Below are 17,403 nucleotides of genomic sequence, written 5' to 3'. Positions count from 1 at the left end.
ACTTGTATCCATATGTTCTCTATATTGCCTTTTAGCTTATCATTCACTTCACTTGGACCCTTTGCTTTGTCCCACGTTTTTTCTAAGTAAATACTCTTTGGGAATCTCATCTTCTCTTTATGCTGTAGAGAGTCATGGTATTATATTTGTATTTCCTGGACGAAATGTTAGAGCAAAGAAAGTGACAGCCTTGAGTAGAGCAGTATTCACACTTCTCTTGGGAATTGCTATGTATAGTCTAGATGGACATTTGAAAGCCTATTTGTAGTCCTGTTAACTGTATGATGTGAAGATCACAGAGCCAGAGACTGAAATAGTAGGTTGTTCCTGTGGCTGTGTTATCATTTTTATTTACTGGAGTTTTTCTTTACAATGCTAAAATTATAAGGTAGCGAAAAGAAAACTTGAATTCTATCCCAGAGCTTTCCTATCAGGATGAATAATCTGGTTTATCCACTGCTTTGGTCTTTGTTGCTTATCCACCTAGAAATTCTGGCTTTGTTTGTCAATTATGACCTTAAAAGATCAACATAAAGAAAATGAGGTAAAACTTGCATCCAGTCAGTTTTGTTTTATAGTCACAGGCAACAAGTTTAGGAACAAGATTGAAGATTGGTTAAAAAGCTTACTCTGTTTCCTAAGTAGTACTTTTTGCTCCCACAGTTTAATGCCACTGAAATTGGCATGTCTTAGAATCAGTGCATGTATTAAATATGGTAGTGTTTTTTTTTTCCTCTTGAAAAACTGTTATTAAATAGTGTCTTAAAATATATGACACTTTAGAATCAAGAAAATAGTAATGGAATTCCTTGGAGGTCCATTGCTCAGGACTCCGAGTGTCCACTGCAAGGGGCATGGGTTTGATCTCTGATCAGAGAACTAAGATCCCGCAGCCTGTGCAGCATGGATGCAAAAAAAACAAAACAAAGAAATCCATGTGTGTGCACACTCTATTAAAATCTCTGTAAAGTGATTCACTGTATAGAGACATTTTTTTGAAAAGAAAAATGATAACTTTTTGTGAAGAACGCTTTTCTGTGAATACCCTCATCCTTCCCAAGTTATCGTTATCTTAAATGCATACTTTTAGACTCTGTGTAATAAAAAAAGCCCTATGGCAACCCACAACAGTACTCTAGCCTGGAAAATCCCATGGACGGAGAAGCGTGGTAGGCTACAGTCCATGGGGTTGCAAAGAGTCGGATACAACTGAGCCACTTCACTTTTTCACTTTAACCCATTGGTCACATATTTTGTTTGTCTTGCCTGGTTGCTCAGATAGTAAAGAATCAGCCTGCAGTGCAGGAGACCTGAGTTTGATCCCTGGGTCAGGAAGATCCCCTGGAGAAGGAAATAAGCACTCCAGTATTCTTGCCCGGAGAATCCCACGGACAGAGGAGCCTGGCGGGCTGTAGTCCACCAGGCCGCAAAGCATTGGGTACAACCGAGCTACTAACACTTTAACTTTCAGTAGATTTGTTTACTTGATTTCTGAAATTACCCAATTACTTTTTTTAAAAAATCTAATACTATTAACGTATTTAACCGTGGATGTGTGTCTACTAAGTAAATGTCTTGTGGTTAAAATTTTTTCTTATATTCTTTTTAAAATTTTTTGTGTATTTATTTTATTTTTGACTGTGTGGGTTTTTCGTTGCTGGGCGAGGGCTTTCTGTGGTTGTGGGGTGCAGGGCTACTCTCTAGTTGTGGTGCACGGGCCTCTCATTGTGGTGGCTTCTCTTGTGGGGCGTAGGCTCTAGGATGCCCAGGTTTCAGTAGTTGTGCATGGCCTTAGTTGCCTCATGGCATGTGGGATCTTCCTGGACCAGGGACCGAACCCATGTCTCCTGCATTGGCAGGCAGATTCTTAACCACTGGACCACCAGGGAAGCCCTGTGTTCTTTTTCAACAAAATTTAAAATGATCGCTTGCATCAGAAGACTTTGTTTGGCTTTACATAAATTTTCATTCTTGTTGACTGCTTCTAACTTTTGCTTTAACCCATAGGAAAATTAAAAGGAAATCATAAATGAGGAATATAATAGTATTTATTAGTTGTCCCAGATTTGTATGTAAAAATGCTGGATATCCATGGTATGACTTTCTAATAATGTCATTTTCTAATCTGTTCACTGACTTTGCTACTTAACATGATTATAAAATAAAGAATAAATGATATAAAAATGTTTAAAATTTAGCCTAGTCAGACAGAATCCACTATGGTATATGGTATATGGTATTTTTTTCCCTCAGTATGTCAGTGTTGAAAGACATTTTAATAAACATACAAATTTGCTTTGAAGCTCTTTTAAAATAAATTTTATTCATTTTCCACAGTGAAATTAGAATTAGCCATCTGATAATCAGCAATAGTAGCTGATTCATTTGTCCTTTTTTGACTTCTCTTTTTAGACTCATTTTTCTATCCTTAAGCTATTATGAAGAGAAAAGAAAAAAAACCCTGCTTCTGTAGGAAAGAGATAAATTCTTGTACCACCTTAAGCCTTGACAGCCCATGATAGTGTCCTATATCTACATGACATGGTCTACCTCATAATTAACTAGGGAGGAAGAGTAATTACGGAGAATATAGTAAGTTCTTGTTTAATTTGGAATCTGGTTTATTGATTTGAAAGTACTTGCTGCATTACATTTTTTTTAATTGGTTGTAGAAATAGTAGATAGTGTAATATTGGAAAAATTTCTTAGAGCTTCCCAAGTCCAGGGATTTTTATAGGTTCAGCCTATTTTCTTTTATTTATTTATTTATTTTCCATTTATTTTTATTAGTTGGAGGCTAATTGCTTTACAATATTGTAGTGGTTTTTGCCATACATTGACATGAATCAGCCATGGATTTACATGTATCCCCCATCCCGATCCCCCCTCCCACCTCATTCCTCATCCCATCCCTCTGGGTCTTCCCAGTGCACCAGCCCTGAGCACTTGTCTCATGCATCCAGCCTGGGCTGGTGATCTGTTTCACCCTTGATAGTATACTTGTTTCAATGCTGTTCTCTCTGAACATCCCACCCTCGCCTTCTCCCACAGAGTCTAAAAGTCTGTTCTGTACATCTGTGTCTCTTTTTCTGTTTTGCATATAGGGTTATCATTACCATCTTTTTAAATTCCATATATATGCGTTAGTATACTGTATTGGTCTTTATCTTTCTGGCTTACTTCTCAGCCTATTTTCTGATACCCAAACCTCTAAGACTGTTGAATGATAATGATAACACAGCACTGTGAAATTCTGTAGAACCTTCAGGATTTAAAAAAGATGAAGTATAATTTTATGATCACTTTATTATTTTTTTATTTAAAAAAAATTGTTATTTCATGAATAATGCATATGATACTCTCAGGTAACTTGAAAAATAAGCCAATTTATTAAATAGCACTTTGTTCTCCAGTCATTCTGGAAAAGAGTTTACTTATTTTAGGATGTTTTGAAAATAGCATCATCTCAAGAGAAGAGCTCAGTTTATCAATAAGACTTTGAAAGCATGGATTGGAGGCAGAACTTATATTGTCTTTTGGTTTGTAGGAATGTATGGTTTGCAGGGAGTGCTAAAATAATTATGAAAAGAATTATCTTTTCTACTAATAGTTCTTCATGGGACTTTTGCCTTAGTATAATAAAGGTAAATCAGTTCAAGATATAGACAGAATAATTTGTTACACACATTACAATAACTTCTCAAATCTTTTAAGGACCTGCTATAGAACTGCGCCAAAGAAAAAAGCCAAAGTGTTCAGAAAATAAAGAATCTGCCAAAGAAGAGAAAATCAATGACACTCCAGTTCCTGAAAGAGCTCCAAAACGTAAGTTAGATTTGGAGTTTTTTTACTATTATAAAAATAGTTATATTAGGTAGCATTTTTACAGTAATATTTTAAATTATAAATATATTTTGTCTTAAGTATGTGGTGATATCAGTCAGCTTTCATTAGGTTTTGCTATGGAATAATTCCTAAGTGTCACTGGCTTACAAAAAGCATTTATTTCTGATTAACTTGCATATTGTGACTGTCAGTTGGCTGATGAAGCTTCATGTGTTCTGAAGGAACAATCTCTATTTGGGATATGTTCTTGTGGCAGAGAAAAAGAGCAGGAGACAGGCAGAGTCATGCAGTACCTCTTAAAGGTTTTGCTGAACTGCACACTGTCACTTGTACTTGCATGCTCTTGGCCCAAAGAAGTCTTCCAATCAATCCAGGCAGTGGGATGGAGAAGTTTATTCTGACTACAAGGATGCATGGCTAGTCACTTGGTAATGGGCAGGGATGAAAAATCTTTACAGGAAAGGACAAGGTAGTTGGAAGTAATAATAATAGTCTACCACATTCTGGCCTTTTGGTCATAAATATTTACTTCTCTCCCTCAGATAAAATACAGTTGGTACTTTCCCAACTCCAAGGAAGATGCTCAGTCTTACCTAGTGAGGGCATCAGTCTTGAAGCCTAAGGTCATCTTATCAGGGTCTATTCAGGGTCAGCTCTGACTCATTCTGATCCAGAGTCTGAAGAATGAAAAAACAAGTTACTTGCTCTGTGTCAGGGTTCCCCAAACCCAGTCCTGTGTTCAGAGATTGAACAATACAAAACAAAATCAGCAAAGGGAAAAGGCATATGGGCTGAAGTCTGCAAGAAACTAGGCAAAATCTTCCAGGACACATAGGACATGCATAATTCCTTCAGCCTCAATTTGTGGCATTTGTAGTTTTGTCTCCCTGGGAAGCTTATTAACAACTTTGCTCAGGATTTTTAGTGGTGGCTGATCATCTAACCTCTGCTTAATGCATGCAAAAGTTCTAGACTCCTAGAAAGAAAGCAGTATGTGTGAAGCTTACTGTTTGCACAAATAAGTTAGACACAGTAAACCACTAATTAGAAAATGATGGGAAACCTTATGAAATCCAGGTTCCCAGAGACCTACCAAGAGCCTAGCTGTTAAGCAGGCTTTTCTTAGCAAAGCAGTTATAAGCCTGCAATGGTAATCTTTTCTGTACATGTCTCCTTTTCCGTTAGACATTTTTGGTTGGAGACAGGATAACCAAAATAAATGCTTCCATTCAGAAAGAGGAAGAGTGAGAGACACATTAAACACTGGTCCACAGCAATTTTGAAATCCTACTAGGTAAATATGAGGTCTTCCTCCTCTGGGGAAGGGAATGTTTCTTGATTAGGCACTAGCTGTTTTCCTTGGGGATAGTTTCCCAGTTCATTGTTCTTTGTGGTCCTTGGCTTTATCCTCTGAAGGTCCTTCCTTTTCCATTATCCTCCTGAACCATATCTGAAAGTGGCTTTGGAGAATATGCCATCCTTAGGAGCTGAATAGCTTTTACAAATAGATTGTTCCCAAAGGAAGTTCAAAGCCAATTTATGTAAATTTGTTCAAATAAGATAAACATTTTGGGAGATGGAAAATAATGATCCATCATATGTGTGATAAATCATTTTATAAAACTGTTTCCTGTGAATAGTTGCAATTTTAGTACAGACTTTTGTTTTTATTCCTTTAGATAATAAGATCACAAAAGAGATTATAACTAGAGTACCTTGATTATGAACTGCTTTGATTGCAGGAAAGAGATCCATTAGAACAGAACTGGCCCATTTGCCAGCAGACATGAAGAGAAAAATAGGAGTCCAAAATTTCTGAGACTTGTAGTGTTGAAGTTAGTATTATTTATCTTTTCAACTAGTAAAACATAAAATTGAGAAATAATTTAAGTAACAAAGGCTGATAAAGATGAATCCTTAGGGCAATGACCAAATCAAGGGCATGACTGGTCACATAGTCTGTTAAAATGTATGAGGTTTAAAGTTCAGTTCAGTCGCTCAGTTGTGTCCGACTCTCTGCGACCCCATGAACCACAGCACACCAGGCCTCCCTGTCCATCACCAACTCCCGGAGTTTACCCAAACCCATGTCCATTGAGTCAGTGATGCCATCTAACCATCTCATCCTCTGTTGTCCCCTTCTCCTCCTGCCCTTAATCTTTTCCAGCAGCAGGGTCTTTTCAAATGAGTCAGCTGTTCGCATCAGGTGGCCAAAGTATTGGAGTTTCAGCTTCAGCATCAGTCCTTCCAATGAACACCCAGGACTGATCTCCTTTAGGATGGACTGGTTGGATCTCCTTGCAGTCCAAGGAACTCTCAAGAGTCTTCTCCAACACCACAGTTCAAAAGCATCAATTCTTCTGTGCTCAGCTTTCTTTATAGTTCAACTCTCACATCCATACATGAGCACTGGAAAAACCATAGCCTTGACTAGACGGACCTTTGTTGACAAAGTAACGTCTCTGCTTTTTATTTTTTATTTTATTTTTTTTTCGTCTCTGCTTTTTAATATGCTGTCTAGGTTGGTCATAACTTTCCTTCCAGGTAGTAAGCATCTTTTAATTTCATGGCTGCAGTAACCATCTGCAGTGATTTTGGAGCCCCGAAAAATAAAGTCAGCCACTGTTTCCACTGTTTCCCCATCTATTTGCCATGAAGTGATGGCGGATGCCATGATGTTAGTTTTCTGAATGTTGAGCTTTAAGCCAACTTCTTCACTCTCCTCTTTCACTTTCATCAAGAGGCTCTTCAGTTCTTCTTCAATTTCTGACATAAGGGTGGTGTCATCTGCATATCTGAGGTTATTGATATTTCTCCCAGCAATCTTGATTCCAGCTTGTGCTTCCTCCAGCCCAGTGTTTCTCATGATGTACTGTATAGTTCTTAGTAACTCCTTCCAGTTGAATAAAGCACTCGGGAAAAGAAAAAAGGGTGTGGCTTTTGTGACAGATAAGCAAAGCTGGATTAGCTCAAAATACATGTAGTTAAATCTCTGAGAGAGGCATATCTAGAAGAGAAATTTTGGGTATAGTTATTGGAGAACAGAGCTGACTGGAATCAAGTAGGTAAAAAACCAATAAATCATTCATTTTTGCAAAGAAAAAAACAATTTTAATTTTGTAAAATTAAGGTACAACTTACAATAAAATGCACAGAATCATCAGTATTAAATGAATTTTGGTACTTGAATACAATTAAGATACGTAACATGTCCCCTATCCCAGAAAGTTCTTTTGTATCCCTTTCCAGCAGAGTTCCCCTGTGCCCCTTAAAACAACCACTCTTCTGATATTTTTCAATATTGATTAATTTTGCATGTTGTAGAATTTCATGTAAATGGAATCACACAACATATATGCCTTTGTGTCTGGATTCTTTGGATTAGTTCAGTATGTTTTCCTTAAAATGTAATCATTTTGAGATTCATTCATCTTGCTGTAGGAGTTTATTTCGGCTTTTCTAGTTTGATATTTGAGTAATTTCCAGGATTTAGCTATTATGAATAAGGCTGCTATGAATCCTTGTACTGGTCTTTTTGTGGACATCTATTTTTATTTCTCTTAGAGAAAGAAATGTCAAGCTACTCCAGTATTGTCTGGGAAATCCCATGGACAGAGTAGCCTGGTGGGTTACAGACCATGAGGTCACAAAGATTCAGACATGACTTAGTGACTAAATAACAGCAACAGCAATTTTTATTTCTCTTAGGTAAATACCTAGGCAAATTGTCAGCTAAGCTTAGAGAGAGACATACTGTCAACAGAGCTGCCAGCCTAGGTTAAGAAGAACCCAACTATTCATGTCTTGAAATGATGTTTGAATCCCTAACTTTCTATGCTCAGGAAGCAGGCCGAGTAGGCTGCTCTTAGGGTATCTTTCTTGAGGAGCGAGTGCTTTTTGCCTTTGAAGGGAAGTAGATACTTGTGATGAATGGGGCAAACCCTGGTGGATTCTTCAATTGTTCTCAAATATTTTCTCCCTTCCCTGAAAATGCGTTACACGTTCTTTCCCATTACTGTGTTGATTTGGAGTGTCTCTCTGAAGCAAGTGTACTTCCCTACCCTGTTGTCAGATTTATATATGTGACTTGCCTGAGCCCATGGAGTGTGAGTTAAAGTAGCAGTGTACTTGTTCTAATCAGAAATTGGAAGAGGAATTATATGTTTTTGCCTGTTCTGTTCTTTTCCTCTGTAATGAGAACAGCATGTCCCAAATAGGGACTGATTCTGTTCTGGAACTCTGAAGATACAAGAAGAGCCACAGCTAATCTAAAATCTGGAATTGAGTGGAGAGTGACTGCTGATCCAAAATCCATAGTAACATGAGTGAGAAACAAATATTTGTTTTCTAAGCCATTGGAAGTATGGGGGTCACTTTTTCACTACAGCAAAGCCAACTAATACAGTGATCATTTAAAATGTTTTGGAAAATACAGTATAAGCAATTGTTCCATTAAGCAATTTAGAGATAGCTACTATAAAACAGTATTTTCCCCCAACTACAAAAATATATTTTTAGGATCGAAAATGTGAAAATAGAGAAAAGTATAATAAAAATAAAATATATGTGTAATTCTACTAGATAATTAGCTATTATTATCTACTAGATAATAGCTATTAGTTGATGCTTTTGAACTGTGGTGTTGGAGAAGACTCTTGAGAGTCCCTTGGACTGCAAGGAGATCCAACCAGTCCATCCTAAAGGAGATCAGTTCTGGGTGTTCACTGGAAGGACTGATGTTGAAGCTGAAACTCCAATACTTTGACCACCTGATGCGAAGAGCTGACTCATTTGAAAAGACCCTGATGCTGGGAAAGATTGAGGGCAGGAGAAGGGGATGACAGAGGATGAGATGGTTGGATGGCATCACCGACTCAATGGAAATGGGTTTGGGTAGACTCTGGAAGTTGGTGATGGACAGGGAGGCCTGGCGTGCTGCGGTCCATAGGGTCGCAAAGAGTCGGATACGACTGAGCGACTGAACTGAACTGAATAGCTATTATAATTTTGACAAGTATTGCTTATATCTTTTCAATGTATTTATACCTTTTTCTTTTGTTTATTTTATTTTTTGTGAAATTGAATACTATGTTTCTTTTTTTTTTTTGGCTATGTGGCTTGTGGGATCTCAGTTTCCCCACAAGGGAGTTAACTTGGGACTGAAACATACAGAAGTTTTTTGATTAGGCCTGTTTGTGACTAATGTAACTTAACTGGAAATCAATCCTTTATTTTCCAGTTTCCAATTTAAATAGTAATTTTTTTTGTGGCCATGCTGCACAGCTTGCAGGATCTCAGTTCTCTAACCAGGAATTGAGCTCTGGTTGGGCCATGGCAGTGAAAGCCCGTAATTCTAACCACTAGACCACCAGGGAACTCTCATGATAATTTTTAAATAAATAATTTCCAGGACCCAGAGCTCCTTATTTTCTCTAAAACATACATACTTACACACCGAACACTGATAGCTTGATTCCAGCCTTGACTCTGCAGAATCTTCACAAACAAAATAGTACTAAGGTAAGGCATTTATGGGCTTCCCTGGTGGCTCAGAGGTTAAAACGTCTGCCTGTAATGCAGGACACCTGGGTTTGATCCATGGTTCGGGAAGATTCCCTGGAGTAGGAAATGGCAACCCACTCCAGTATTCTTGAAATGGCAACCTACTCCAGTATTCTTGTCTGGAGAATCCCATGGAGAGAGGAGCCTGGTAAGCTACAGTCCACGGGGTCGCAAAGAGTCGGACACGACTAAGCGACTTCACTCTCTCACTCTCTCTCAAGGCATTTATATGTAGGATTTGGTTGAATGTATTTTTTGTAATAGCCCTTGATTATCAGGATTAATTTTCATTGTCCAGGAATTACTTGAAAAGATACAGGAAAAGATACATGTTTAAAAACTGTATAGCACTTTTACCAAATTACCATGTTAGGTAAGTTTTCTTGTAGTCTTTTTATAGGTTACATTGTGTCAACACTGCTTTAACTATCTATTGTATATATTTTTGCAAATATCCTTTTGTAGCCCAATAAAAATAACTATTATTTACTGGTCTCTGAGCTTTGTGCCAGGGCAAATGCTTTCCATTTGCTATTGGAAACAGTAATTGTAAAATATTTGTGTCACGCTGATTCTGTTTTTAAAATGTTTATTTATATATTTATTTTCATCTTTGGCCAAGTCAAATGACTTGGGGGATCTTGGTTCCCTGACCGGGGATTGAACCCCCACTGTTGGCAGTGAAAACAGAGTCCTAACCACTGAATCACCAGGAAATATGTGCTATGCATACCAGTATTTATTAAATAATTTATTAAGCTGCAGTTTTAGTTTAGCTAAATTAGTAAGTCAACAGGTTTGTTTTTACAAACCTGTCAAGCATTGAGTAACATAACACTGGGCATTGGACCTTGAGGCCTGGGCTTAATTTACTGAATCTTTTTTCCCCCCCATAGTTTTATTGAGATATAATTGATATACAGCACTGTACAGGCATAATGATTTAACTTGCATAGATCATGGAATAATTATCACAAAAGTTCATTAGATACAGAATTAAAGAATAGAAATTACAGAATTAAAGAAATACAAAAATTTTTTTTCCTTGAAAACTCTTAAGCTTTACTTTCTTAACAGCTTTCATATGTAATATAGCAGTATTAATTATATCTACCATATAGTACATTGCATCCCTAGTACTTATTTATCTTACAGGTGGAAGTTTGTACATTTTGACTGCGTTCATTCAGTTCCCTCTTCCCCACCTGTCACCTCAAGTCTGATCTTTTTCTCTCTGAGTTTGTTTTTGAAGTATAATTGACCTACAACACTATGTTAGTTCCTGTTAAACAACATAGTGAATCGATATTTCTATAGATTTCTAAATGATGACCACCGTTAGTCACCTTGCCATCTGTTACCTTACAAGATGTGTTCTGTCACGGGGAGGAATTGTTAGCGAGTTTGAGATTGATGTGTACACACTGCTGTGTTTAAAATGGATAGCCAACAAAGACCTGCTGCGTATCACTGGGAACGCTGCTCAGTGTTAGGTGGCAGCCAGAAAGGGAAGAGGGTTTGGGGAAGGGCAGATCCATGTATGTGTGGCTGAGTTGCTTTGCTGTGTACCTGAAACCGTCAAAGCATGGTTAATTGCCTATATTCCAAAGTAAAATTAAAAGTTCTTTTAAAAAGATATATAATTATTGACTATAGTCCCCACACTGTACATTTCATACCTGTGATTCATTTATTTTGCAGCTAGAAGTTTGTACGTCATAATCCTCTTCACCTATTTCTTCATCTCCCCACCTCTCTGCTCTCTGGCAACCACCTGTTTGTTCTCTGTACTTGACTCTTTCTGCTTTGTTACGTGTTTATTTGGTTATTTTAGATAACACATAATAGGTGAAATCATATGGTATTTATTATTATACTGAATCTTAATAGCTGTAGAAGGGCTAAACCATCCTGTGTGTAGAAAATTCAAATGTGTTCTGTGCTTTTGACAAGAAGTATTTACATACATATATATATGTAACAGTTGTGTATGATGTTTTAAATATATAATCATCAACAGTCATTACCTTGTATAATTCAAAGAGCTATAATTTGTAGTGTGTAAAGTATTCCTCAATAAAAAATTACTTGATAAGGAAAAAAAATAATAGTAATTCTAAATGAACCTGTATTTTTTTCTCTAGATATTTGGTAGTACATTTCTTTTATTCCTTTTTTTAAATTGATAGACTTTTATTTTATTTATTTTTTTAAACTTTTTCTTTTGTATTGGAATATAGCCAATTAACAAACAATATTGTGATAGGTGAAAACTGAAGGAATTCAGCCATAATATACATGAATCCATTGTATATTATGTATATCCATATACATATATATATACAATATATATAATATACATGTATCTATTCTACCCTGATAGACTTTAATTTTTAAAACTATTTTTAATTTATAGAAGAATTGAGTAGATAGTATAGTAAGAGTTCCTATCTTGCACACCCACCTGTAAGAATTTTCCCTATTAGTAACATTTTATATTAGTATGGTTCATTTGCTACAAATAATGAACCATTTTATTGATACATCCTTTTTGTTTTAGCATCAATAATATATTATTAATTTTATTAGCGTATAGTTGCTTTCAGTCGCTTTAGATACATTTTTTTTAAAGTAGTTGATAGAATACTCCATATACTGTCTTGTGTGCTCAGTTGCTCAGTCATGTCTGACTCTCTGCAACCCCATGGACTGTAACCCACCAGGCTCTTCTGTCCATGAGATTTCCCAGGCAAGAATACTGGAGTGGGTTGCCATTTCCTCTTCTAGGAGATATTCCCACCCAAGGGATCGAACCCGCCTCTCTCGCGTCGGCAGGTGGATTCTTTACCACTGCACCACCTGGGAACCCCTCAATACATTATTTTTTTAACTAAAGTCCATACTTTCTTTAGTGTTCATCTAATGTCCTTTTCTGTTAAAAAAAAAAGGGGATCACATCCAGGATACTACATTACTTGCAGTTATAATGTCTCCGTAGACTTTTCTTAGCTGTGACAATTTCTCAGACTTCCCTTATTTTTGATGACCTTGACAGTTTGGTAGAGTACTGACCAGGTTTATTGTAGGATTCCCCTCTATTGGAATTTGACTGCTGTTTTTCTGGTGATTAGACTGGGATTATGTATTTTGGGTAGGAAGACCACAGAGTTAGAATGCCGTTTTTGTCAAACCACGTCAAGGATGCATACTACCTTTGATTACTTTTTCTTTTTAATAGAATTGCATACATTTAAATGTCATCCATCACTGATTACTTTTAATATGCCTTTTCAGATATATTATTTCAGCGCTTTGCAAAGATATTCATTGGCTGTCTTGCAGCAGTTACTAGTGGTATGATGTATGCTCTCTATTTATCAGCATATCATGAACGGAAATTCTGGTTTTCCAACAGGCAGGTAAGAAGAAAGAATTTTGAGCATATGCTTCAATATTTAATACTAATTTTAAAAATGTGTTTTCCAGGGAGCCAAAACATAAAAGCATATGGTAATATGACAGGTGTTTTCTTATGTTGTGGCTGTAAGCCATTAGGAACAAAATGGTATAGAAGCTATTTTGAGTCATGGTATCAACCTGAAAGGTATAATAGATTGTATTTCAAGGTCATAGAATAGAAACAATGAGGGTGCTTTTCTTCATGCAATTGATTTATCAGGTACTTAAACACAATTTTTTTTTAATTAAATGATAATTGCTTTACAGAATTGTGTTGTTTTCTGTCATACATCAACAAGAATCAGCCGTAGGTACACCCATGTCCCCTCCCATCTCCCTCCCCATCCCACCCTTCAGCCTGTCACAGAGCCCCTGTTCCTGAGTCACACAGCAAATTTATCAGGAACTTTTGATGACAGTGAAATGTTATAAAGTCTAGTCAGCTTTTTAGTAGTTTTGGTAGTTTACATTTATGAAATATTATGTGGATGTTTCAGCATCAAAATATTTTAACTTTTGGATTACATGATTAGAATGTCTGGAGTTGCTGAAAATGATGAGCAGACATAATGGTATTTATTAAAATGTTGCCTCATATTAGTATGTTTCATGTTTGGTTTTAAATCATGTGTAACCCACAGATGTTTGCTGTGGTTATATTCATAATTCATTTGGCCTTTGAATAAGTTTGTTTTCAGACTTATCTTTGCAGTCACATATATCTGTAATATGCGCTGGCAAAGTTCACAGTGTTACTACTTGACTTTAAAGATTTTTTGTTTTTGTTTTAGGGGAAACTCTTTGTTGGTGTTCTTATTTTTGAGCAAATAGTCAAGCTGACTATATGTTTTTCAGACACTGGTTTATCTAACAACACCTGAACATTTAACTGAATAGTTACTCATCTGTGTTGATTTGACCAAGACTTTTGCATAGCCTATTTTTCCTTGAAAATAGTAGTTTTCAACACTGGATGTGCAGTAGATTCATCTGGGATGATTTAAAAACTAACTCACAGATTCTTAGGTGAAGCAGAGGGAGTATCTGGGGTCAGTATTGTACAGAGTCTTTCCACATGATTCTGTTATGTAGGCAGAATTGAGAACAACAAAGGTTTAGTAATCTAGAAGACATTCATGAAGAACTTTGTTTTCCAGAGCATTGTGATGAGTCAGGGGTATTGGCATCATCTGGGAGCTTTTTCAGAGTTGCGTATTCTCAGGCCACACTTTAGAATCAGAATGTGTTTGAATAAGATCTTTAGGAATTTATATGCACATTTAATTTGAGAAGCACTGATTAAGAGTTTACATCTTTGAAATTGTAGAAAGAAAATCCTGTATTCATTCATAAAAAATTATTTTCAGGAAATTTATTTAAACTAGTAAACTCTAAATGAGAAAAAAGGGGCTCAAAAAAAGGGCTCTAGATCTGGTCAGACAGATCTAGAAAAGACTATATGAGATTCACAGTGCATAATGACTACCTAAATTCTGAAGAGTTGCAATTAAGAAATTCATTTAACTTTCTTTAATCTACCCTTTACACAGCTTATTTAACTACAGAACTCTTTATAGATAACACCCCTTTAATCTTAATAAGTTCTATTGATCAAACTTTGGGGAAACTGCTCTGATATCATTTGTATCATACAAATGATATGGTACAATTTTATCAAGTTATGATAAAATCATGCGTGAAAATAACTTTCGTTTTTAAAAATTATTGATTTGTGAAAGTTTGATTCAGCATGAAAAGCACAGATTTCAGTGTTTTTGAATATCTATATTCTTGGTTTGTTATAGCCCAGTTTAGGAATTTTAAGATTTATTTACTTTTCTGGAAGTTCATTTGAAAATCACAGATTAGTTATCTGCTGCTCTTCTAAATCCCTAATTATAGGCTTGCTTTTCTGGATACATAGGGAAATGGAATAGCAATAGAAAAATAATACTTTCTTCTTAAACTTATATTTTTATTATGGACTTGTGACACCTCAGCTGTCATTTTTTATTACCTGCCATACCATTCTTGTGCTCCTATGATAATACTTTGGGTTTTCCTTCTTGATTTTTCTTATATATAATAGGCAGATAACTTATGAGTTACAATCCAGCTTAAACCTTAGGTGTTTCATTTAAGTGCTTGCCAGATTATGGAAAAATTTAACCTTATTAATATGGCCACTAGTGATTAAAGGAAAATTCAAATATGTCTTTGGATAAAAGAATAAATAAATAACATTAATTTGGAATATGAGGAGAGAAAAAGATAGCAGTTGAAATTGAAGTCACTGAGTATTTCAATAATCATTTAATTTTCTTTTAGGAGCTTGAACGGGAAATCACATTTCAGGGTGATAGTGCCATTTATTACTCTTATTATAAAGATATGTTAAAGGCACCTTCATTTGAAAGAGGTATGATAACTACATTTGTATATTTAATAACGATATTTTCCTAAAATAAAGCATTGTTCTATGTGGGAGCTCTTGAATGTGGAGGTTTGTCTCAGAATATAGATATTGTTCTTTTCATGTAGTTAATTTAAAAATTGGAAAAAGAAGGCACAGAGTATTATATTTTTACATCCTTCTTGATTATAAAGTATTTAATGACCTCTGAATAACATGTTCAATTTTCATAAAAGCAGAATAAATAACCTGGAGAAAAATGTTTCTGACTGTAGGTGTGTACGAACTGATGCACAATAACAAAACCGTATCCCTGAAGACTATAAATGCAGTTCAGCAAATGTCTCTATATCCAGAACTTATGGCCAGCGTTTTATATCAGGCAACTGGTAGCAATGTATGTGTCTCTTTTGACTTTAATATTCATTTTCTCACATATTTATGAATATTCAAAATTATATACTGTCATCCTATTGTCTCCTCCTCTTTTTTCCCCCAATTAGGAGATTATTGAGCCAGTATATTTCTATATTGGCATTGTTTTTGGATTGCAAGGAATATATGTTATTGCTTTATTTGTTACAAGTTGGCTTATGAGTGGAACTTGGCTAGCAGGAATGCTAACAGTTGCATGGTTCATTATTAACAGGTAAGAAAGGTGTTTTTAATGAAACTTTACAACTTTTTGTAACTGCGGTAGTCAGAGTTATAAAAATAGCTCCCCCCCTCCAAACTTTCCATACCCCTAATTCCTACCTGTGCATATGAGATATCATTCCTGTGGTTGTGTTATGTTGTATGGCAGAGTTGACCTTAAGGTGGGATGATTACCTGGTGGGCCTGTTCTAATCGTGTGAGCCCTTAAAAGTGAGCAGCTTTCTGTAGCTGGTAGAGAAGGGAAGTCAGAGATACTTGAAACGTGAGGAGAATTTGGTGCCTTGTTGCTGGATTGAAGTGAGGAGGAAATGAATTCTGCTAACAACCAGTGAGCTTGTAGGAGGACTACAAGGCCTGGATGAGAACTACAGCCCCAGTTGCTGCTTTGATTTTAGCCTTAGGAGACAGTAGCCTTAGCCTTAGCCGTAGGAGAACAGAGAATCAATCTAGTCATACTGTGCTGGGTTTGTGAGCTAATAAGTTTGTGTTCTTTCAAGCCACTACATTTGTGGTCATTTGTCACGCAACAGCTGAAAAATGAAACACTCACCTCTGCCTCTCTTTTTTTTCAAACATAGCAACATTGGCGTACATGGATACACCTCATCTTTCCTCATTTATTTAAAATTGATAAAAAAAAGAAATAAAAATAAAATTGATGACATAGCTTCATGAAAAGAAGGAAGAGGCATCAGCTGTATCAGTTTTAAGCCAACCACTTCTTTTTTTATTAATTTATGAATTAATAAATCCATTAATTTGGATTAATGTGTGCTTTAGATTAATAAATCTATTCCTTTTGGTGATCAGAGGAGTACCACTTCTTTAATAATGAAGTACAAAGAGAGAAGGGGATGGGGCATTTTTGAATTAGAGGGCTGAAGTTTTTGTGGCATTGGTCAGTGTCAAAAACTTGTTTTTTCAATGATCCATGTTTTGCTTTTGAAAAGTACTTCTACACAGAACTTTCTCTCCATAACACTTAATGTGATTAAATTTTAGAATATGAGACATTTCTTTTGTTATACATTTTCTTTTGGCAACTGCCAAATGAAAAATATGATACTACCACATTACTGAGATTCAGATTTAGGGCTATATTTCTAGCTGGGCTTTGTTTAGGGTCATATGCTGGCAACATTTGATGTAAGAGATTTGGAAAATCTTCCTTAGGGCCTTCCCTGGTGGCTCAGTGGTAAAGAATCTGTCTACCAATGCAGGAGACATAGGTTTGATCCCTGATCTGGGAAGATCCCACATGCTGCTGAGCAGCTAATCCGTTGCACTGCAGCTACCGAGTTTGCGCTCTGGGCCAGGAGCTGACACTGCTGAGCCCATGTGTCCATGCTCCACCACAAGGAAGCTACCACAGTGCGAAGCCCGTGCACCACAAGTAGAGAGCGGCCCCTGCTCACCACAGCTAGAGAAAGCCCACGCAGCAATGAAAACCCAGCATAGTCAAAAAG

General features: G+C 36.3%; 1 protein-coding gene across 1 annotated transcript in view; it reads left to right on the top strand.

The window, feature by feature from the left end:
- Positions 1–17,403, top strand: part of DPY19L4 (dpy-19 like 4) — a 63,597-nt gene that overhangs the window by 2,181 nt on the left and 44,013 nt on the right. Inside the window, exons 2-6 of the mRNA XM_043483509.1 lie at positions 3,715–3,825; positions 12,703–12,827; positions 15,196–15,286; positions 15,556–15,677; positions 15,784–15,929. Of these exons, the coding sequence (XP_043339444.1) occupies positions 3,715–3,825; positions 12,703–12,827; positions 15,196–15,286; positions 15,556–15,677; positions 15,784–15,929 (595 nt within the window). The remainder of the gene's footprint in view (positions 1–3,714; positions 3,826–12,702; positions 12,828–15,195; positions 15,287–15,555; positions 15,678–15,783; positions 15,930–17,403) is intronic.

Source organism: Cervus canadensis, chromosome 12 (assembly GCF_019320065.1).
Source record: "Cervus canadensis isolate Bull #8, Minnesota chromosome 12, ASM1932006v1, whole genome shotgun sequence".
NCBI classification, from domain to species: Eukaryota; Metazoa; Chordata; class Mammalia; order Artiodactyla; family Cervidae; genus Cervus; species Cervus canadensis.
Note: the sequence above shows the minus strand (reverse complement) of the source record. Positions and strands in the feature narration are given on the sequence as shown.